At 42.2% G+C, this 24,155-nt stretch overlaps 1 protein-coding gene across 4 annotated transcripts in view; it reads left to right on the plus strand.

Annotated features, from left to right (window-relative positions):
* The window catches only part of RARB (retinoic acid receptor beta), a 197,233-nt gene that overhangs the window by 139,534 nt on the left and 33,544 nt on the right, over positions 1 to 24,155 (plus strand). For all 4 annotated transcript variants that reach the window (XM_059818272.1, XM_059818273.1, XM_009822347.2 and 1 more), the window contains one exon: positions 10,832 to 10,973. In XM_059818272.1, coding sequence (XP_059674255.1) covers positions 10,832 to 10,973 — 142 coding nt within the window. The remainder of the gene's footprint in view (positions 1 to 10,831; positions 10,974 to 24,155) is intronic.

Consider the following 24,155-nt stretch of genomic DNA (forward strand, 5'->3'; position numbering starts at 1 on the left):
GAGTCTCTTTAAAAGTGACAATTTAATGGGACCCATTACTGTCAGCTATGGCCAGTTCCCTCTCCCTCCTCCTAGGTGCTTACCAGGGAAAGCAGAGATTTATAGCCATGGTGCAGCGACTCCCAATGGGAGTTCGCTCCTCCTGTGAGAGTCCAGGCTGGATGCTCTCCAGGTTAATCTTCCCAGCAGCGGGGAGAGGTCTTCCCCATTTCCGGGGTGCTTGGCTTGCTTTGGAGCCCTGTGCATCTATGATAAATATGTGGAAATTATTAGGTCCTCGCTTCCGAGTGCGCTGTGATCCTTGTGTGCTTTCTGCTGGTCCAAAAGAGTGACAGTGCTCCACATTTAGGAAGATTTAAGCGGAGCATTTCAGAGAAAGCACTGCAGCCCATTGTTTTTTAAATGAATGGGCACTACCACTTTTTTAACTACTTTTTTTTTTTTTGATCGAGGGATCAAGGCATTGCTCAGATGCTGCTGCAAATGGTCTTAACCAGTCCACATTTATCCTTAGGAGATGCATGGGACTGCTATGTGTACAGAAACAGAGGTGAAAACTATGTATTTTTTTTTAAAGGAAAGACGAAAGGGAGTGTTAGGTGAACAGAAGAAATGCAAGCACAGCATCCAGGAGCCAAATGGATGAGCTAACTAAAAAGACCTTTTATCTTACCCCAAGTCCATGTGATTTCTGTAAACTGAAAGAATGATCGTCTTGTGATTATACGAGCTCTGTGCTTGAATCTGGCCATTGATTAAAGTCTGGCAGGGGAGGGAGAAAACAGGAAAACATGTTGCTAAGATTTTCCTGTGTTAGATTAATCAGCCCCAGTTCATTCGCTCTTCTCTGAAAGGTCATGTTTTCTCGTTGTCAAAGTTGCCCAGTCCCAGACTCTCCCTTTCCCTATGGCTTGCCTGAATGAACAGTGGTGCCCAACACCAGGCAAGGTGGAGGCAGTGCTGCGTTTGTCCTGTAAGCTACACTGCTTTTTCAGCATCTCAGCATGATTTGTGTCAGGTTTTGCAACAAGAAACATATCTCAGATTAGTGTTACCTTAAGAGTCCTTATTTCTTGGAGGAACTAGTCAGTTGTTTTCTCTGGCTCTGGTTGTGCAGTTGCTAATCCCCTGCACTGGCACAGACTGCGTTTCATCCACCTTCCTCAGCCTGTTTTTCCATGTTTTCGAGACCATTTTGGCTGCGTGTACTTCGACTGTGTAGAGGAACCGGGCAGAGGGGTATGGCCACCATCTCACTCTTAAAAATGGTGGTTTTGCCAAGCTGGTCCAGCTCCAGCTGATCCCTCTGCTGTCGCCTTCGGTAATGAGTTTCAGCTGCAGTGTGGAAAGGTAATTTTCCTTGACTGCTGCCAGTACTAGAGAGCCAGACTAGCATATTTCTGGATGTTTACTTGAACTCTGTTTTCTAGTCTCCAGGCATCTGAGGTTCACTAAACTCTACGTTTTATGAGGTTTTAGTGGGTAGTTCTGTATTAGCAGAGTTCCTTTGTTGATGAATGCAGGGGAATGAGAATATAGCATAAAGTAGTAAGTACAAGATGCTACTTGCCAGATTTCAAGAGATATGATGCAACATATTTGTTTAGAGATCAATTGTCAAAATTAAGAGCAAAAAAACAATTGTGAGAAGATAATGAACGTGTGTTGATGAGCCATTCAGATGGATGCCTGAAAAACATACCAGGGAGCATCATGCTCAAGACATCTGGTTTATTTTGGCATGTTTATGTCCGTGTTATTTCTTCTGAATGTTTTTGGGTTGCTTTCTGCATTGTTTTCGTACGTCACTTCATCCCTCCTCAGAAACTTCTCTGCTGCAGATCAGGCACATCTTAAAACTCCTCTCAGGTCAGACAAAGAGAACAGAAACATGCTGGGTCTTGGAAACAACACAGCAAGCTCTTTGCTGGCCAGCCTGGCAGGTGGGTGCTGGGCCAGCACCCACAGGCACCCACCCAGCTGGCTGGGCAGAGGCTGGGGCTCTGCGTTGGCTTTGGGTGGGTTGGGGAGAGAGCAGGGAACGGCTGGCTGTGCACGCAAACTGTGCGATTCTCTCTGCTAGAGCAAGGGGAATTGCGCTTCAGCCAGCTTGCAGGCAAATATGAATATTTGTGGCAAAGTTTGCATTATTATTTCAGCTGAGCTGTAAGCATTCGGTTGCTGATAGTGGGTTAGAAACTAGCGCCTCTATAAATTTCAGGTGGTGCAGAAGTTGCAGGGATGTTTTTATTGGCTGACAATTAATGAAAGTCCCCGTGCCTCTTCCTCTAAATAACTGTGGTGCCAAATATGTGCGGGAACTCTGCAAGCCTTTGTGGTGAAGGCTGGGAGGGAAGGAGGAGGAGGATGCAAAGCCTACCCGCGCAGGGTATTTCCTTGGAGCATGCACATACCTTCTTTCTCCCATGTAGGTTTTTGTTTGAGCTTGCCCTTTCCTCTTCACATGTTTCCATCTCTGCCAGCAGCTAAATGGAGAGGCTAATTCAAGAGACTCCTACAAGTAATTGCAGCATAGTAACTGCATAGCTAACATGAGTCTTTTCCTTGTCCTGCCTGCTGCAGGAATCTGCATGTCCCTGCATGGGTATAGCTTGGCGGTGATTTTTTACTTGTTTTTACTAGGAGGTCTACTACTTTGCTAGAGTAGCTGTTGCTTTGTATCTTTCCTTTGTAGCTCTGTGCAAAAAAGTCCCATATATGTCTAGTAAAATTGTGACATTTTCCTTGGAAGATGGTCCTCCTGCTCCAGCCACCCGCAAACCCAAGGGATAAAAACAGAGATCCAGTTTAAGAGTGTAAACCAAAATCAGTCATACATTTGGGGGATAACAATTTGGCAGGTCTTTCCTGATACTGTGCTTCCATGCAAGACAGCAGCTACGTAAGTGGTTTGGAAAAGTGTCATTCTTTACGAAGAAATACTGCACTTAATTAATTCTTGCTCCTGGGAGGTCAACCTGGGGCACTCATTATTGTCTTAATTGGTGGTATAAATCCTGAGGCACTGGAGGGGAAGAGAGGAAAAAAACGATGAGCAGTTAACAACATAGAGCCTTTTGGATAAGTGCTAGCCAGTTGTACGACCATCCTAGTGACATTTTATGGTTCTACTGGGTTATAGGTCTGGTCCTCCACAAATTAGGTTAAAGGGAATTGATTTGCATAAAGAAAAATAGAAAAAAATTGCAAAATGCAATAATTCATTTCTGAGTTCTCCATTAAACTGTGTGAAATAACTCAGTGTGCTGCAACTCAGAAAAGCGTTTCTTTGATCTCCTGTTATTCATATTAAATTATATTCATTACTCTTCCCATCTGGAGTGTCCTAGCAGGCCAAAAATCATCCTACAGACATTACTGAAAGGAAGTTAACTGTAACTTTTTAATTGTATACATTTCATCTCCTGATTTTTTTTTTTTTTTAATTTGAAGAAAGCAGATGGAAGTGCATACCAGTGCCTTCCTCTCTGTTTAAATTACTGAAGTGGAGAAGCAGAAAATCTCAGCCGTTCTTTCCCCTCACATATTGTTTCAAGGTGATGACTGTTCTGTCTGGAGACTGACATGTTTGCTAAAAAGGTCAGGAGTTCAGTGAAAATCGAAATTGTGGGGAAATCCATGCGTAGTCTCAGGGATGCTGTGGTACCCTTGCTGGAGAAATCCGGTTGCTGCAGATTTGCAGCCAAATGAATGCAACTCCCCCGTTTCGTCTGTAGCTGCCTTTCTGTCAGCTGGCCAGAGGAAGCATTTTAAACTCCCTGGAAAAAAAAAAATTAACGTTTTGACAGTTTGGGGCATGTTTTTAACATTAGGCCAAGGTTTGTGAAATAAGATGATGTGCTGGCATGGGGCACCATGAAAAATGGTGTTTGTTTCCAGCCTCACCAGTGGCTAACGGCTAATTGGCATTAGTAAACCCATGAATAATTTCCTTCAAGCTCTGTGGTCGAAATTGGCATTTTTTCCTTGCCCTCTGAGGCCCATAAGACTTTTTTCACCTTAGAAACTATTAGTATTTATCAAGTGTGGTCTGCCCTGTCTTTGCTGGAGAATTTCTTGCCGTTGTGGATGAGTGTCCCCATTTTGGTAGCTTAGGGAGGGGTGACAGCTTCTTCATCTGCCTGTCCCTGTCCTCTGGGCCTTTTTCTCTTTTTAAGAAATGAGAAAACCCTGAAACACTGAAGCTTTTCCATTTGTGTAAAAATAATGAAAAGAGAATAAGCCTTTTTTTCCCCTTAGTGGGTTGCTCTTAGGTCCACAGGTCTGTATTCCCATATGAGAGATGTGGGATAACACCTGCTTATTTTTTATGAAGTCTTTTGAGTTCTGTTGATTTTTTTTAAAAAAACAAACCACCCTGGTTTCAATAGCAAATTTGGTTTTCTTTGCCCGTGGAAGGTTACGGCTACTCTTCATCTGCAGAATAAATGGCTAGAGGAGAAAAGTGGATGGCAAGCAGAATTTCTGCTGGCAATAACAGCAACGACGGACAAACCCAGAGCACTTCCCAGGGTGGGCTGGTGCCCAGCCCCTCTGCTGCCAGGCACCTGGCATCTCTAGGTGCTTGCTACAAGCTATTGACATTTAACAGTGTTTATTAATTTGTTTTTGCAAAGATCTGCCTGTCTTGCCCTGACATACATCATCAGCGCAATTCCCTGCTTCCTGGCAGCCAACCTTCCTCTACTTATTGTTGTAGCTGCTTCCATTTTGTGCCGGCGGTGGTTTCCAGCCACAATGTCAGACAATTAATTTGTTTATTCTGTAAGCCGTGACTTCCAAAGCATGATAGACAGCGCAGACATCCCGGAAAAGTGCTGAGCAACTGGGAATACGCTCATTTTAGCTTCCTTTTAGATAGCTGCTTTGGCAGCTTTCGTTACTTGTGGAGTCTTGTGTTCTGGCTGCAGCCATTTTACAGTGTCTTTTGTACTATACGGAATCCCTTAACAGCATATGCTGGGGCTTTTAGTTCTTTTATAAGCCTTTCTATGCAACTCCAGTTGTGGGATTGCATGTTATCAAGGCCTTTCAGAGCAAATATTCCTGGCTCATAACTAAAAATCGTGTCTCTCTGCCCTAACCTGTCTGCGGATCCTACCAGGAGTTTGTGAGGAAGGGGTTTTTTGTTCCTTGACTGCTGCCACCTGCAATAAAAATACTGCAAACCACATTCAGTTCATGAATGTACCTGAGCAGTTCCCTGGACACAGAGCAAAGTAGTTTTGTGCAGATCTCATCACTGAGAGATACCTTAAATGCCTCTGATGCTCCAGAGGGAGCAGGAATAGGGTCCTTACCTTGCCTACATACGTTTTACAGGGCTAGCAAAGGTAGAGTGTAACTTGAATGACTAAAATAAATAGCTTGAAAAGAGGCTATGCACCACAAACAGATTTGTTTTGTAAAAAAGGTACATATTTGTACAGCCTCTATTTCAGAATAAAGCCAATGGCAGAGGTTTCAGGTATGTTGTGGGCTGGGTTTTCTTTCAGTTGTTGCTAGTTTTTATCTTTCCCTTCAGAGCTCAGTCAGTCCGAGTTTATAAATGACTGATAAACTGTACCATAGAAAAGTCCTTCCTACTCCTTTGTTTCTTTTACGATAAAGTAGCAATGCACTTTACTCAGAAGCTTATTTTGCAAATTTACCAAAGAATGGCCTCTTAATCTGCAGGAGTCATAGCTGGCTGCCTGTATTTGGGGGTAATCAAAGCTGAACCAGATGAACCAAGCAGGCTGTTCAAACAGATTGAGCTCGCGATAGCCCTTGTCTGCTGATTACCCGGTCCCTGGCTTGCAGTGCAAGTTTTCAACTTGTAAGCCCGCTACATCTGCGAATAAGATTTGGCATGCCCTACGCTGGCAAAATATTTTTAAGACGTTGTTGGGATCAAATGCTCCATCTCTCCGTGCAATGTGCATAACTTGAGCTCTAAATCATTTGACTTGCCAAAATCAACTGGACAGTGAAGGAGAGCGAGTTGTATAGATTCCCTATCAGATATGTAAGGGTAGCAGTTCATGCTAACAATTCTGTAAGACTTAATAAGCTTAAACACCTAACATAATCTTGATAGCTCATCCTTAATGACCTGCTTTGTGTTCAGATAACCAGTGGCATAATGGCATTCAAAATATTACGGGGATAGTTAACATTCTCTGTAGGCACCGCTGCTCTGTACTGAGCTCTCTAATTTTGACACGCTACCAGGCAAATACTACAAAAGTAAGTGGTGAATGGGATGAGGTAGGATTTTTTTGGCATTGTGTTGAAGTTAGATTGACTAAATGGGTTATTTAGTTCTAAGCAATAGACCTAGTAAACTGGGTTTATTTGCTGCTTGATACGTGCGGTTTCACGTATCACTCTCTGCTTTCAGTGCAGCAGATAAGATATCAACACAATTAAAAGTGAAAAATAATCTGTCTGCTCAGCCAGTGGTGGATGCTCAGAGAACACACGCTGATACAATAGATTTCTGAATAATTTATACTCAGCATTTTTTCCTCGCGCTCGGTAAATGAGGACGCCTGATGTGGCATGGTCAGAGTGATACTCTATCTGTCATCCATTAAGATAACAAGATTGGTGGGCCTGGGAGGAGTGTGGCATGATGCACAGAAAAGATGAGATTAAAAATTGAAACGTTTGTCCGAAATGCTTTGTGTAAAGGATGCCAATAAAAGCAGCTCAGAAGGATGGAATTAATTCATAAGTGTGATTTCTGCAAAGCTTTGTCTTCGCTAAAATAAAAACACAAGGTCTGTGTTCCTTTGAAAAGTTGTGGATAAAAGGAATGTTAGAGCAAATCACTATTCCTGATAGGTCTTCAGTAGCTTCCTCTACTTCAAATTCAAGTACTTTGTAGGTGCTATTGAAAACAATTATGTATGACAGTAATGCTTTATGTCTCACAGAATGGGGTTTTTTTTATATTCATAAGGTATTTTAAATTACAAAGAATTGTTTGTGCTTGTTTTTGGCACAGGAGTGTCTCATGTCCCATCACAGGTTGTTAATTTGGATGGGATGCTAAAATATTTGCATAAAAAATTGCTCGTGTAAATATTCAGCCAAACAGACTCCTCTTGAGGTGAATGTATTACGGTAAGTAGTAGCTTTGTTTTCCAAGAGCCAGTAGGCACTTGAAGTTGATTAATGTATAGGCAGTGGCATTTGCTATCTCTGAAGTTTCTGACAACTTCTTAAGGATAGGTTGCATTTGGATTTTCTTGGTTTTTGAAGAAACTGTTGGGGTTGTGAGATGAGATGGAAGTCATTTGACGAAAAGCACTTGGAGGAAAACTTAGGCTTGCTTCTAACTTAGCTATTTTTAGTGAACAGGCCAGTGTATTATACCTGTGCTATCTGGAACCCAGCCTTGAAATGGTTTAAATGTGCTTTTCTGTTTAACTGGGCAGCAAGGGCCCGCTCTGCCCATCCCCGTGTCCTGCAGGGTTTTCTCTCGCTGCAGAGCTGCTGGTAACCAAAGCAGGTGAGGTGCCATCCCCTGCAGAGGGAGAGACAGGACGCTGTCTGGTTTTTTTAGCCCAGTGTCAGATTCGGGAAATGTTTCTGGGCATGACCCTATTTGCAGTGCCACCTAAACTTGCGGCTGCACGGCACCAGGCTTGTGGAGGCGGGTGGGGAAACCGAGCCCCGGTGCCCAGCAAGTGTTCCTCGCCCGCCAGTGCTTGAAGTCCTGTCCCTCCTCCTATGGTGGCTTTGGGCTGGGGTCTGTATGCAAAGAAATGAAATAATATTTATAATCTGGGCATTTTTATTAGTGCCTGTCCAGAGGAAATTTTAAAGATCAAATCTTTTCAGTGACGTATTGCTGAGGTTTTAAAATGAGCCTGCCACAAATGTTAGTAGAAGTAGTATCCCAATGGTGTCTTGGGGAAGAGTGCTTGGGGAGTGGGCCCTAACATGCTGTTGAGAAACAGGTCCTTAGTTGTGAGCAGGACCACGTTATACCTTTTTTCACCTGAATATTTTACGGAAATAAGTTCATTTTTCTTTCTGTTTTGTGAGTTAACTCCAGGAAGAAAATCAAATACAGGTGTTAAAAAGTAATTTGTAAAACAGTCTAAGCTTCCACAATAAATATCCTCGTCTGTATCGTTCACTCTGTGTAGGATGGTGCCTGGGGAGGTTAGGCTGTTGAAGAAACTGTCTACATTTCCACCTGGAGAGATCTGGTTTTTCCGAGTTTGTTCTTCTTAAGCCTTTTATATCAGTAATCAGTTCATGAATGCTTTATACTTGCTGTCTGCAGAAGTTGGATCACCTTTTTCTGTTGGGCTGTGTGGTCAACTTTGTATGGTAAGGACTGAGACAGCCTCCTCGGCTTTCCTTACTGATGGGCTGTAATTAAACCCGAGGTTAAAAGGATGCAGAAGCTGCATCTAAATATCAGAACTGATCAATCACTGGGCGCCATTGGCTGCCGGTTTTGTTTTGGTGAAGTACAGGTATATTTGGAGGAGGCTGTTTCCTCTTTTCTCTGTATTGGGTGACACTTCTGAAGCTCATATTTCAAGTCGTGCCTGTGTCAGTAAACCAGAAGTCTCTTGAGCATGGATGCACAGCAGCCTCTGCCCCAAAGCATGTGCAGGCAAAGAGGAGGCTTTGGGGTTGTTTTTTTTTAAATTACTCTTAATTGTTCAGTGTGGTGAGACAGTCGCTGCACGAGAGGGTCATTTTTGTTCATTTGGGCCATTCTGTTTCCTGCCCTGTCAGTCTGGTGGTAGGAGAGTTCTTCCATCGGTGGCTGTAGGTGTTGATTTACATGCAGCACTGGATTAAGCTGGGGTGGTTGCAGGGGAAGCTCCCAGTCTTGGCTTCCCCTACCTCTTCCCAGCTAAAAAGTCATGACCAAATGAGCCGTACAGAGACCCTTGAACCAGCACAGCTCACACTTTCTGTCTGTTGAATTAAACCGAAATAGATGCCATAGACTTCTCACAGTTCTAGTTAGCATCCTCAGCAATTACCCCAGAGCTGGCCATCGCAATTAGGGGAATATCAAAGCAAGAAAGTAGTAAGTAAATATTACCATAAATGTTCTTCCCAGCAGGTAGAGAAATGTACACACGCTTGCCATACTTTCCATTGCAAAGATTCAAGCAGTGTTAATGATCAAAAGTGTGGAATATAAAACAGCAGTGTTATCAATAACTTAAAAGGTTTTAATTCTCTAAACTAATGGCTTTAAATTCTTCTTCTGTGTCCAGTAGCTTAAGGAAGAGAAAGAAGTGAAGAGTTTTTATTTACTTCTTTGATGGTAGTATTAAGTATCTTCTAAATCAGAGGAGCTAACCTCAGGATGAGGCTTGCCTGTGCAAGAGCTGCAGAAGAGTATTGCCAGGGGTTATGTGATTAAGGAGGCATTTTTCAGTTCTGAGTGAATTTGAGGTATTTTCATAACATTAGCATCTATAGCATGTTGGGTGTGCAAGGAATTTATGACCAGCCCTTACTGACTGTGCCTGCCCTACCACTCCCTGATCATACGGCCAGAAACTCTCCCAGTTCCCTCTGAACGATAGGGGTTTTTGGCTTTTGAACTACTCGCATATCTCGATGAGTGCTTCTAGGAGAGCCAATTTCATAGCTTACCGTGATCGCATCTTTAGACAAATGCATTATGGGCACAGAGCTATCGTCTGCAGCATCAAGTTTACCGCTTCCCTGTAGGGTGTAAATATGTGGCTGGTTGAAGAGCTTTAACCTCACAAGCCCTCCAACAAATACTAAATTGCTAACTGTTCTTCCATAATGCTATGATGTTGACTGAAATTTGACCCTGGTGCTTGCTGAAATTATTTTCAAAATCTGAGTGAGAAGGTTAAACAGTGCTGTCAAATTTCCAAATGTCTGTTGCAGAAACACTTTCACTGAGTATCTGTGGGTTGAGCTCTAAAATGCTTAAAGTAATCATCTTTTTTTTTTTCTTCATTATTATATGATATTATCTAAAGCTTGTTTTTTAGTACAGATAAAGAAATCAACTTGGTTTTTGCCTTTTTTCTGTGCCAGCTAACCTTGCCATTTATGGCTGTTTTTCTCTCTTTTACTTGCCAAAGGAGGAATCCAGTCAAATGGTGTTCCTTAAGTACAAACCAGACCTCTAGTTCTCTTTAATTTTTGTTCAAGATCATTGTAATTACTTGATTATTTTCACAGCTGTATCTGAATAAGAAAAAAATGCTGTAATTGGCAACTCTTACAAGTTCACAGCTCAATAACGTGATGCTGGAACTCTTCCACCTGCAGAAGCCTCATTAATTGCTGTAGAAGTTCCAGCAGCTACAAGACCTGGGTTTCAAATTATTTCTCTTTTTACGTGCTGCCTTCGAACTAAAGAATCTCTGCAGTAATAAAAATAGACGGGACCTTTAGGCTGAGAGAGGCTGTTGATTGTTGGATGAGTGTTTGACTTCCACGCGGATCTGTTAGGAAGGCTGTTGTTTATCCAACTCATTACTACAACCATAAGCCCAAACCATTTTTATTTGAGCTTTTTTTGTAAAATCTAGGACTTCATTTCCTGAATGCTGTTACTAGTTCTAGTTTTGTTTATTTTGGCCTTGAGTTGCATTATTTAATTAGTTTTTATTTAAGAGATGAGTCTTAACGTTGCAAGAAACAATGCTAAATTATAGTAAGACTGAGTCCTTAAAGATGTCATACTCCAGCCGTAACTTTGAATTTATTTTGTTATTTTAAAGCAATCTTAGTGCCTGTCTCTAAGGGTTATGGGAAGCTGAAAAGTTTATTTGATTTCTTTTTTTCTTGATTTCAGGGCTTTTTCCGCAGGAGTATCCAGAAGAACATGGTTTACACATGTCACAGAGATAAAAACTGTGTTATCAATAAAGTTACCAGAAATCGCTGCCAGTACTGCAGACTACAGAAGTGCTTTGAAGTGGGAATGTCCAAAGAATGTAAGTTGTCTTCAGAAACAATTTATTGTTTGTCATATCCTATGTATATGAGGCAATCTCAAGGGAGAAAAATATTATGCAGTTATGTGATTGAAGCCAATATCTGTATTTATATGCAGAGAAAGGAGTATGGTTTTTGTACACAACTTCAGACCTGTACTTAACGAACTTCGGAGTCCTTAACTTTCAGCCTAAATGCCGTCAGTTAAGAACTTTCAGTGCAACACACTGCTTGCGCGACGTGGCCACCCTGTGTGGGTGTGAGAAATCCCAAGGGGGTAACTTCACCAGGTTTTCTAAAAGAACAAACCCACAGCTACTTGCTTTAACATTGGATTATCTCACATCTGCTCTAGAAATGGCTTCTTGGGGCAAGGGCATAAGAGGAACAGCGCTGGCTTCTTAAACTTGGTTGCAGTCCTTCTGCCCTGCAGACTGGCTCATGGCTTTGCTGGGCTTGGTGTCAACCCAGGATATCGTTTCACAAGGGCTCTCCTCTGGCTCTCATGCAGCAGGCAGCAGCCTTCTTCAGCCTTGCACCTTCTCCCTCGCACCAGTGCAGGTGCTTGTGCCAGAGGTCCTTCTTTTAGCAGTAGCACCAGTTTGTGCCATTTACAGAACTGATGGTACAACGGCCTTGAGTCTTCTGTTCTTACTGGTTGGAGCCTCTCCAAAAGGTGAAACAAGCTGGCAAATTCTCTTCTAAACCCGCAAAGCCAGTAAACCTGACTATGTACAAACGCTGCCAAGTGCACAAAAAACCCAAAGGACTTTCCTCTCCCTTCTTCTATAGAAATCTCTGGTTTGCCTTTTAAATTAATGTTTTAAAGAGTATGGACAAAAATCTGTGATTTTTCTCTTTTTTTCAGTTTATTGGTATCCCTGTCAAGCATAAAAATATAGCTAAAAAAGTCATTCTCAAATCTGTGAAGGGTAATGCTTCTGAAACATTCTCATTTTTTATTGGAGTGATTGCAGTAACAAAAAAGTCTTTGGTGTAGTGATTTGTTTGATTGTTGAGGGTTTTTACCTCTGTCAGTGATGTTCCCAGTTTCAGTAGGTCAATTCCAATAATAAACACCACAGAAATTTGCAGTGTGTGCATAAGAGAGGGGAAAAAAATTGCCCAATGCCCCTTCTTTACTTTAATTCACCTACAGGAGTTCCTCAGAGAGACTTTAAGACCAGCGGAAAAAAAATTAACACCAATGAGACATTTATGACTGAACTTTGACTTAAATCATTTTTCATCCTCTGCATTTCTTCTTCCTGAATTGCATGGGACTTTTCAGTAGTTCCCTTCTCCATACTTGGGCAGGAGCCGAAGAGGTCCGAAAGTCACACTGGTCCCTCCTGACGGCATTTTTTTTTCCTCCCCCACCCTCTCCTTTCTCTCCTCTTGGAGGAAAAGTGCTGAGGAGCAGAGAAAGAACCAGATACATCTTCAGGACCACTTTGCAGTGTTTCCAACTTCTTTTCATGGAAATCTGAAATTGTGGCTATTGAAAAGGGCTGATGTCAAGTTTCAAGCAACTGTGGGAGCTAGGAGGTCTTAGGATTTCCATGATTTCACTGTCCTTGTTGGGTTTTCAAGTTTTCTTGTGTGCCTGAAGTGCACTTATCTATACATATATTTAGATTTACTGGAGTGGAGAGCATGATGGGAGTAAAGGCTAAATACAAAGATGCACAGATGTAAGATTGAATGAGGATGATTTTATTGATAGGTATTTGACTGCCTATATATCTGTGCACATGAAGCTTTTTTCTTTGATAAAACCAGTATGATGTAGTTTGGAAGAGAAGGCAAAACACTTTTCTCACCTGAGGGCTTGTTGGTCTTAAATTCTTAACGACTTTATTGCTGACGTGAGTAGTAATCTTATTAAATGCTGTAACGTCACATCAGAGTAAGTTTTGGAAATATCAGCAGTATTTCTAACGTGTTAACCAAAGTTACTTAGGGTAAAGTGTAAAGACTTACTGCCTTTTAGTTGATGGTTTGTTTCCTCCCATAGGGTAGCTTGAGCTTTGCCAGCAAGAATTAAGATTTTGCTCTGCCTATTTCCTTGGGTGAACTGAGTGAAATTGCCCTTTGGCAGTTGCCTTTATCTCAAATCACTACAGGCACTGAAAGGGGGGGATAGCAGATTGGAGGGGGAACAGAGGATACTGGGGAGAAGTGAGGGATGTCCTCTGGCTGCATTTCTGTAGAAGGCATTTGCAAAGGAATAGAGAAATTATTTTAAATGTCATCAGTTTGAATGCAGTGTGTCTTGTCTTCCGGGTTTAAGAACGAAGTCTGAAGTGATTCCATGCTACCCCTTCATAAGCAGGAGCTTTTCATCTCTTCAGAGATTTGAAAAACTATTTTCTTATCTGACCTTCTTTCATACACGTCTCCAGGTTTCAACTTTAACTTCAACTGGAAATTTCTTTACCAGTTTATGTAAACAAAGGCACATTTGTCAGTGGGCTTTTTCTTGGCAGATAGAGGTTTTTCCTTTTCCCTCAGTACCTTATTCACATTTTGTTTTTCTGTCTTCTTACAGTTCTGTTACCTTGTAACGTGAAAGCCATGAACAAAGGACAGAAAAAAGTATCAGAGAATTCTCATAGGGAAACAAGCCTACAATGCTCAAAGCAGTCCCAAATGGGGAAAGTAATCGTGCTGGGCAGCTGCAAACAGGAACCCCAAGGTCTGTTGCCAGGAGCTAAAGAGGAGTAAATGCAGAATTTCAGTACACAGAATAATCTGTGGTTAAACACTACAGTCTTGTGTTTATTTGTTCTGCCTTTAAAGGGCATGCAAAAGTACTTGCATATGCGACTCCTTTTGAGCTTAAGGAGCAGTTGCACACAAACATCAGAGATGAGAACTGGCTGCCCAGTCAGGGTGATAAAGTAAGGTTTTAAGAATGGAGGTATAGTATTTTGGAAGAGAAGAGGTACTGAGCATTTCTTCTATGCTTTTATCGTGTTTTAGAGAATGAAGTGAGATGACGAAGGAATGCACCAAATTTGCATTTCTTTATAGGTTGTTTTGTTCTAGTAGGGGAAAAAAGTTATCTTCAACCCCATGTTAGTCCCCAGATCTGATCAAGAGAGGTCAATAACAAGACTGCCTCCAGGGCAGGAGTTGGAGTTATTTGCCTTGTGATGATATCTGCAGGACCTGTTGAAACTGGATCCCACTAGTGTAGGGACTGTCTTTCATTGTGCCATTGCTGTTGCAAAAAGTTTGTGCTTCAAATAGACAAGACAAAGGGTGTGAGGGGAAACAACTTAGTGATGACTGTCTTATCAACCTACAACAGGGCAAAACACAGCTTGAAATAAAGCCCTGCTGTCTGTCATCAGATCCCCCTCCTTCAGAAACTCCTGAGCTTGTGTCCCTGCAACCTGAGCTGCAGCTCTCAGTGTAGCAGCCTGGAGCCAGCTCCAACACCAGCGCTGCATCAGGTTTTGGGTTTATTGTATGGATGTCCCATGTCAGTTAATGCATGGGTGCTCAGGAGTGTGTAGGTGCAGCTGAGGCTCTGATCCCCACTCCAAACCATTTCTATCCTTCTTACCCTTCCAGCCTCTTAATTTTTTTAATTATCATGTAGAGATTCTTTTTTTTTTTTTTTTTTTGCTGTTGCTGAAGTGAGAAGGCTCCTAAGGCTGACAGTGGCTCATTATGTGATGGAGAGCCTTAGGAAACTAACCTTTGCCCTTCTATTACGTGATCTCTAAGCTGATGTTGAAGCACCATCCTTGGCCTGACCCCAGGTGTCAGCAAGAAGCACAATGTTGCCTGGATGCACGGGCCTCGGTCCTCCGAGCTGGCGAGGGGTCACACGTACGGTGCTGCCTCCCACAATTAAAGGAGCACGCGGGAAGCTGGGCAAAACTCTCGAACAATAATGGACTCTTTCAAGCAGGATGCTGGAACGTACACTTTGTAAGGTGAAGCCTGCCCTTACAGAAAACCTAAACTGGATTTATTGCAGGGTTCAAGGGGGAAGAAAATGGAGCTTCCTTCTGCCACAACTGCTCAACTTAGCCCAGCAGCTCTTCCACTTCCATCCTGTTTTATAAAATCTGCAGGCTGCAAGGACTGTCACTGTGCTTGATGATCTTTGGGGTCCCCCTCAGACATGCACCCAGCCCACGTACCGGGTTGTGATGCAGAGAAGCCCTCCGTACTGGCATAAACCTCATCTGCAGTGAGCTCTAATGGAGCAAAATTATGTTTATAAAGGCACAGAATTATTGTTCCAGATTGCTTCAGTGCAGTGAAGCAATGTTCGGATTTGTAAATCTGCTTACAATTAACCTCTCTGAAGGGAAGGGAATGCAGGGGAATTACCATGAAGTGAAGAGAATCCAGTTTTTGTGCTCTGTATTTGTTTTTTTTCAAAATTGCACAGAAATGTCTGTTACTCTTTGTCACAGACTTCAAAGTCTTGTAATATTTAATGCTTCTCAGAACATATGATTACATCTGCTACTGAACAATAGAATGAATTGATTTACTTATTTTAATTCTGGTTTAAATTGGCAACCAGGAAACATCAACTTGAACAACTGTCATGTTTGTTATTTTTGACTTTATATTTCTGATTCATTTTCTTTCAGACTCCTTAGTGAAGTGTGATTCCATCTCCAGTGAGTGGCTAAGTGGAGGGCTAGTCTCCATAGCTGCGTTTGAGAAGTTCATGCAGGTTCCACGGATGTAATTTTAAAGTGAATTAATTAGAATGCATGAAATCTTTGTTTAGATGCTTTTACTCAGAACTGAACTATTTTTTTTTCTTTTTAGCCGTCAGAAAGCCCTGGATTTAAGAATGGTTTCTGCTTTGCTACAGGCTAGATTTTTAACTAGATGCCTAAATACCACACAGTGGCTGGGGGCTTTTTCAAAAATTCTAGCGTAGTTGCCTTACCTGTTGACTCGCCTTGCTTTCTCGAGAGGCACGAGCTAAATATCAGAGTGGAAATCACAAAACTCTGAATTCTGTTTTGGGACTAATTCTTCTCTCTAAACACTACAAGCTGATTAGACTAGCTTTCCTATCTTGAGAAGTGAAAATGATGGGTCTTTTTACAGGGGCTGGGAGACCTTGTATCGTAAGTGCTTTGAAGGTGAAAGATGTAAAGTGTGAAAATACTACTGAAATTAAGAATTTGGGGATGTAGATAGTGGGGAAACCGTGCCCAAGCCATACAGATCAGTTTTTTCATTTTGTTCATTAAGGTTGGATTGGTGTTTTTTTCAGTTGCTGATCAGATAGGAATGCTTGTATTTATTTTTTCAGGCTGAGGAATTGGGAACTTTTAAAAGTTAATGCCAAATGCTCAATATCACTGATAGGGAGTTTTTTTAAGATGAGAGCAAAGCTGATGTGAAGGTTCTTCCCGCTACAAAAACCACAGTGCTCTAGTGTGTCTGTCCTCTGCCAGAGATAACGCACACTTTGTTATGCTGGGTGGTTGAAAATTGTTTATATACAATTAAAATTCTCTTGTAGACAACTGGGTTCTACTTGTTGCTCATTGTTTCCCATGGTTAAACAAACCTCTCTTGCTTTTTGCATTGGTTTGGTGTCTTCAAAGAAGCAGATCTCTTTTTCTTTTCTCCTTTTGGGGTCTGCCTTTTCTGTGTTTCCTCCTGATTTTGCATAGCTTTCACTAGCCAGCTTTAATGTTTAAAGGAGCAACTTAGATTGAATGTTATTATTCATAATTTACTCTATGTTCTGTGAAGATGGTTATGTAATAGCAGTAATTGCATCAACTCACCTAATGAGCTTTCCCTCCAGTGCCATGTACAGCAGATTAATAGTCCATGAATTCATTTGCAGCTCGTTGTGTTTCAGAAAAGTATTTCAGGCAGCAATTAATAAGCTGCTAAAGAAAATAACATAAAAAATGATTTTTTTTATTATGTTAACTCTCCAGCTGAACAATTTATTGGCACCTTCCATGATGCGGCTAAGTAAATTCTCTCCTAATTCCTCAAGCAGAGCATGATTAGTGAACCCTGCTCAACTCAAGACTATTTGGTAATTAGTCTGATCTTTATATCCTAAAATGTTAGGGAAAAGTATGAATAGCATCCTAAGGTTCTCTTTTTCTTCTGTTTATTGCCTTTCAGGCGTTACGCAAATAGCTGTAACTTTAAACCGTAACACGCTAGTGCTGCAAATTTTTTTTTTTTCCTGTTTCTTGCGTAGAAAACCCATAATTGTGTAAGCTAAGAATTGAAGACCCCGGCCAATAAACAACTCCTGGCACTGCTTGTTGTCGGCTCCAGCATCCCGTACCTCCCAAGTGGTGGGATAGAGTGGTCCCAGAGCAGGGACCCAGGGAGGGTCAGGAGGTGCTGCTGCCCCACGGGAAGATAAACCAGGGGTTGAATGCCACTGGGGAGGGAGGTGCCGGGAGAAAGGCATGGAGAGGGAAGAGAGAGCAGGGGAAGTCGTGTGTTTTGCAACATAAAAGGGAATGAGGTGATTGAACCTGAAGGGAGAAGACCAGCAGTGAGTTGCCAGGGCTGCGGCCACCTCCGTGGGGGAAGTGTCTGGGGAAGGGGGGAGACACCATTGCACATGGCCAGTCTTGCCAGGCTGCCCTAGAATTCCTCTTTCCATGCTTTTTTTTTTTTTTCCCAATAGAACATCTTTGTCAAGTTATTCATGTTTCACATAATTTCTTTTTCAAAAGAAAGTTATATCCCACCCACCCCCCAATCTAAAAGAAGCACTAGGCCTTGGCTTGTCTTTAAAAGTAGTAAAATATATATATATATATTTTAAAACCTTTTCCCTTATTTTGGGCTCTTGAGGACTGAGTAAGCATAAAGGGAATTCCTTCAATAAGCTCATACAGAGATTGATTACATGTCCTCAGCTGGAAGTTACATTAAGACTTATTCACTAAGGTATAGCTACCGTGGTGAACTTTTCATCGCTCTCTGCTGTCTCTATGACAACACGGATCCTGGCAGAAGTTACCAGGGCTCGTGTGCTCTCTGCAGCCTTTGTCTGCATTCATCAATCCTAGTCCTCGGCGACTGTAAATGTATGCCTTTCTTACGTTTTGCTTAACAAGGTATTTTATTAAAGTTGTGACACTTCTAAAGTTACTATGCTAATAATTTGTACTGTGGTACCTGATCATGCTCTGAAAGAGATGTGCTTTAAGACAGGAAAAAGTGTCGATTAGGTATTAGTGGACTTTCTGAGCGCCTCTTTCTTCCTGTGGAAGAAATTCAGCTGAATGGCACAGAGCCCTTGTATGACTAACGTTTCTTTCGTTATAGGTGAAACTCGGAGATAACTAGAGCCAATGAAAAGTGTAACGCGCATAGTCTAATTTCTGCTTATACCTGCAGCACACTCCAGAGGAGTACGTGTTACTGATCAGTGGCTCTAGCGAAGTCCCCAGACTTGATTGAACCCTTTCTTATTTTAAGGGAGCACGTTTTATCAGAGGCCGTGGAGTGGCTAATACCTGTCTGTTGATGCTAGCAGCTCAGGTTTCCATGGCAGACCAGCCACATGCCACCTCTTCCGGAGGTCCAGCTCTTCCATGAAGACAGTTAGTGGCACTGACACATGCGGAATTTCCCATTTTTTCATTTCATACCTTTGGGGTTCTTTTAAGGATCATCACATGCTTTCTTCAATGAGTTTCCCAGCAAAAAGTGTTTTGGGCAGATGTCTCTTACAAAGCTGCTTCTTAACATAGATCTGATTGTTTCTGTGGCCTTTTTCTGTTATTTCTTGTCCCTTGCTTTGGTTTTGGGGCATGCATGGGGGAGTTACAGCATTATTCCAGATCGTACATATAAAGACACTGGCTCCATGCACTGGTGTTGCCATTGCAGGTAGCCTTTGCCTCTTCTTGAGTTTAGCATCCCAACTGCTTTCACAGCAGGCAAAACCCTTGGGTTATCTTTTCTGCCTTGTGCTGTGCTGGGCAATGCTGCTGTAAGAGCAGATGGGAAATCTGGAGGTAGCCTGTCCCTGCCTGGTCCATGCACTCTGAAGCACAGGGATGAGGCCACGCTTGCTTGGTCACGCAGACATAACTGCTGAGACCACAATCCCGTGACCTCAAAAGCTTTGTTTCAGAGCTTCCATTCTTCCTTTATGCACTCAGTTCACTGCTTCGTATTCCTCATTCGGATCATTTTCTTGTTTGGGGGCATGGGGCATCTTTGAGGCATCTCTTTCTCCTAATTGCCGTTGCACCATGTGGGTTGTGCTTTCTATACTGGCACCTTGTAGTTTCTCTGCTATCTTTTTTCTCCCTTTGAAAGTTTTTTTTTATTTTGGGATGTTGAATCTGAAGGATGGAGAAATGTCGATGAGATAAATATCAGTCTGGGAACGAGCAAATTGCCAGTGTCCTGAGCCTTGAAGCTAAACATGGCTTATTTGGTTGTCAGGCCAACCTGAAAATGTTATCTACAGTAGCCAAGGTTCATGAGAAATGCAGTAAATTGTTCCCAAGAGTTCTGGGAAGTTTGAACTGCAGCAACCCAACTGTGCCTGAAGGACTCGCTATCAGAGGAGACACGTATTTGGTCCTTCCCCTTGGAAGAAACATATGTGAGAATGCGTACGTTTTCCTGATGGTTTATATCTGCAAACTTACGTCTTCGTTATCCTGATGATCACTTTACTGGAGATGGTCTTGCATAGCATAGGTGCCTCCGCAAAAGGCAAAAAAACGAAGCTCATGCTGGCCTCTCCGTGGAGAGCAACTCCTGTGCGGATGATGTGGAAGACATAAAGCAGGCGCTCGGAAACCAGTAAGCTCTCAAAGACGGTTTAGGAAGATCTCTACATAAGTAGATGAGGCCGTGGATTTCCCTCTGCTGCTGTCAGGCTCTTACAGCTTGCTTTCATCCACTGTATGAATTGTTATAGCAGAGGGAGTTTTCCATTGCCGTGCCTGCGATAAGCGGGCTGACACATTGCAACTCCTCCTGCTGGGATGCTGGCCCTAGGACTGTGCTCTAAAAATAGCCTCGATTTGTTTTTAGTTTGACTTGGTATCACATGCTCAATTTAAAATACATTGGAACAGTTAATCTCCAGTTCTTCAGCTCTTGCATGGAAAGTGTACAGGATTTTTTAAAGTTAGATGGCATACAAGCAGTAGAAATAACACACTTTCTATCCTAACTTAAATAACACTCTGCTGTTAATACTAACGAAAGGAAAAAGAAAGATCGTAGGGCATTGGGATTTTTCATTTCCTTTGACCCAAAGTGAACAGAAACGGTTTTGCCCCATCTCACCTTACTCCAGTACTTGTTCCCATGCTTGCATGTTTCTGAAAGCTCTTAAATTTTTAAATCTAGGTCTTATGAAAAGTCTGTCAATCAGACAACAGCTCTGAAAACCGACTTTAACAAGTTGTAGCTTAAAGCTCTACAGGCAGTGCCTGCGGCTGATAGGCATTAATCAGCTGTGGGATTGTTTCTCAGTGCCGTGCATCCATAACCAGTTGCTTATTGTCGCTATAAATGGATTTGTTAAGTAAATGTGAGGAAATTATCTGACTTCTGGAGGCATTTACCTGAATTTCAGAGTTAAAGCTAAGTGGAATTCTTCCTTTCCCCTGGCAAAAAGTGCAACAGAAAGCAAACATGCTTTTAGTTGGATTACAGGCATGGTTAGTCATCTGACAGACAGTTTTAATGGAGTCAGAAAGACATGCTGGGGAAACACGCTGACCTACTTTTCTTTCTTTCTTTCTTTCTTTCTTTAAACTTTTAAGCAAGTGAAATGTTCATTTTAAAACTCCCCATAAAGTTAGATTTTGCTAACAGAGCTCATTCTGTAATTAATTTAGTTACGCTTCTGCTTGGGGTATGATAGATGGTTTTGGTAACTGAATTTCATCAGGTTGTTTTTGTTTCTGTTAGGAAATTGGGTTACATCTGAGAAATCCATGTTCTTCCCCCTTTCCAGGACAAAGCAATCAGCTTCAAGTTAATGAATGATTTAAGTCCAATCCTCTGAGGGAAGACTTTACAAACCATTTAAAATGACAGACTAACAAAGCGTATTACATTTGTATCATTTTCAGTGCATTATATTTTTAAACATTTTTCATCTTTAAAGTTGTGAGAAGAAGAATTACTGGCAGATAGCGTCATGCATTTGCATTTGGGATTGTTTTTTCCCATGTTAAGTAGGTCGATACTCCACCGTCAGTGTTTTCTTGGAGGCAGAACTCAGTGTATTTAAACTTGGGTAACTCTTACCATAAAGCGTGAGAGCCTGAAGAGAAAGCATTAAATTAAATAGGAAAAAGTAGCAGTGAGGGTGGATTAAAATATCACAAACAGAAACGCTAAATGGAATGATACTGGAAGATAAGGGAAAGCTTTGTAAAAACGCTGCAGGTGTCACTGCACTCTCTCCTTTAGCAGCGGGCACACGTGCAATTCATCAAATGGCTCAGGGGTGCCAGGTTACTGCCTCTCTGGCACAGAGACGTGCTTTATTCCCTTGGCAGCAACAGATAGTTTTGGTGAAGAGATCACCACATGGTTGAAGGAGCGGAAGAGGTCATCATTCCTTGACTCACCGGCCGATCCAGAGGCACGGTTTTCACCTGCTCTGTCTCCTCCTATTTCCATCATTAGCAGATTTCCCGCTGTCAGTCATCCCTGGTGCAATGGGTGCTGCTGCAAATCCTTTGCTTCTTCCCACCTCTCCTGAAAAAAAGTTCTGGTTTCTTTGTTTTTATTTTAACTCCCAGCTAGCTGATTGCAGTTGGCATTATGGAAATAGTAACACAATGTAAGAGAGGTGGAAAAAGTGGAAATTGCCAGGACTTACAGGAGTTTATGGGGAGTAGTATTACATTTCAGAGAATCTACAAGTTACATGTGCTCTTACGAAGCGCAGTGCTTTTACTTGCTTTCATACGTTGTGTACTTTTAGAGGATGTCCCAGTGGCAAAGATTGAAATTTTTTTTTCATAATTTTAAAAATTAAGTATAAGGTGTTTATTTTGGCTAATACATGAGAGTTTTTCTGTATCTCAAGAAGACTGAAATTGGCATTGCACAGATTTTAGCCATTTTGTAACCTAGAGGCATCAGTAGAGGAGGCATCAGCCCAGGAAGGCAAATCAACAGTAAATGGACATCCTTAAATGATGAGCTGCTGCACCTTGCATGTTCAGCATCCCTGATGGCACCGTAGCTGTGTGAGCTGCTCTTTACATACAAGGACTTTCTTCCCTCTTTTTCTTGTCATAGCGCATAGTGACCTGTGACATGGTTTGTTTTGATTCTAGTAGAGAGACAGTGGGGAAGAGCCACTCAAAAAAAGGGTCACTTCTGAAATTTCATCAAGGTGGGTTTTTTCTGATACAGAAGAATCACTGATATTGGAAGATGGAGTATTAGATTTAGTGAAGCTTGAGGTGCTCTCTGACAATATTGGTCTGCTCCTGTTGGGCAGGGAGCAACCTGGGGCTCTTGTGTTTCAAATAAGATGTCTCATGAAGATGGGTGTGGAAGTCCAGAGCTCAGTGTGTGTTTGGTCTCATAGTCCATTTCGTACAGTGCCACGTCGTCTGGTTATCCCATTGAGGAGCTCAGGGATCAAACCCGTACAGTCCAGACCCCTGTAACAAGTGATGTGGAGAACTGTTAGTTCATAAGAGCCTTTTGACAGCATTTTTCTACAAGAAGGGTGCTCGATTTGCCCCTTTCTGTAATTTGGAAGAGAACCTTAATGCATACTTTTTTTTTTTTCCCCTCTTTGGATGCCTCTTCAGGTGGACACGGCTACTAAATCGGAACACCCAGAAAATAATTCTAAATTGAAAAGGAGTGCAAATAACAAAAAAAGAGAACAAATAAGAGGATAGTAGTTACTGAGGAAAAGAAACCCCATTATGTTTAACCCTCTCCCATAACAAAGTGAAAAGTACACAGGGAGAGAAGAGAATAAGCAGAAATATTTTATTCCTTTAATTCTGCAGAATGCTTAAATCCTGCTTGTCCTAAAGAGAGAGTCAAAGCCTTTTCTTGGCAACTTTTTCTGTTGTTCTCTAAGTCAGTTACAGCTATTTCACATGTTTATTAGGAACATTTTTCCTACTAGAATTTAAGCATGGCAAGGTATGAACGTATATAAAACCATACGGTCACATCAGCTGCCTCCCATAGGGTGTGCAGTATTAAGCCCCATGATTTTTGGGGTCATCTTTCTTGCCTGGGGGAACAAGGTGGGGAGATAACCTTCTGGTAAATGGGCCTTGCAGTAATGGAGGAGGAGCATTTAAAAATTGCCTAGAAACCAGGGTGTGGGAAGAATAAGGCAATTAAGAGGAATCACTAGATACGCTGTCTTAACAGTTTATTTTATATATTTTTAATGAGTATTTAATCTGTAATGCTGTGTGATGGATTAGAGAAGAGGGGGAGTCAGGCCTCTTTCTGTGCATACTTTTATGTTTCCCCTTCATTGAACATTTTCTCTGGGCAAATTGTTTAACTTGAGCTGGTTGGAGGTGTTCCAGCACAACAGAGCTTCGCTGAAAAGTAACATTGGGTTGAATCCCAAAATGCAGAGTTGTCAGCATCATGTTGCGTTCAGGTTTGCAAAATCTTGGGATGAGTTAAGAGGGGGGCCGGGAAGGATCCTTATTGTTCCTGTCCTCCACGCTGTGCGCCCTAGGCCTTGCCTGCGCCATGCCTGCCGTGCGGCCTGGGGCTCTGGGGCAGTCCTGCAGCTGGCTGGGGAGGTAGATGTTCGTCGGCTCTTTCCAGAACTGAATAAAGCTCTGCTTCTGGAAGTCTGAGTTTTCAGCCAGTGCTTCCTATGGGGGTTGTAGCCCAGGAACAATATCCTGAGGACCTCATAAAAAGCCTTCTGTAAGCATGTCTTGCATCAGGCACTTGCCACAGTCTTGGAGAAGACCATCCTAGCTGGAAGGAACCTGTGTGTGACGAGTTCAGAGCCCAATCCCACGTTGTTGAAGGGCATGAAAGATTTATCATCGGCATCAATGAGATAAGATGGGAGTAGAAACCACTAGTAATGCCACTTAATCCCATGCTGGGTAGTCATTTGTAACGTCAGCTGGGGACTACCACCCTCATTTAGTTAAGGACCAGTTGTGTATTGAATTCAGACTCCTTGCCCAGCCCTTGGC

This window comes from Gavia stellata, chromosome 6, assembly GCF_030936135.1.
Source record: "Gavia stellata isolate bGavSte3 chromosome 6, bGavSte3.hap2, whole genome shotgun sequence".
NCBI lineage: Eukaryota > Metazoa > Chordata > Aves > Gaviiformes > Gaviidae > Gavia > Gavia stellata.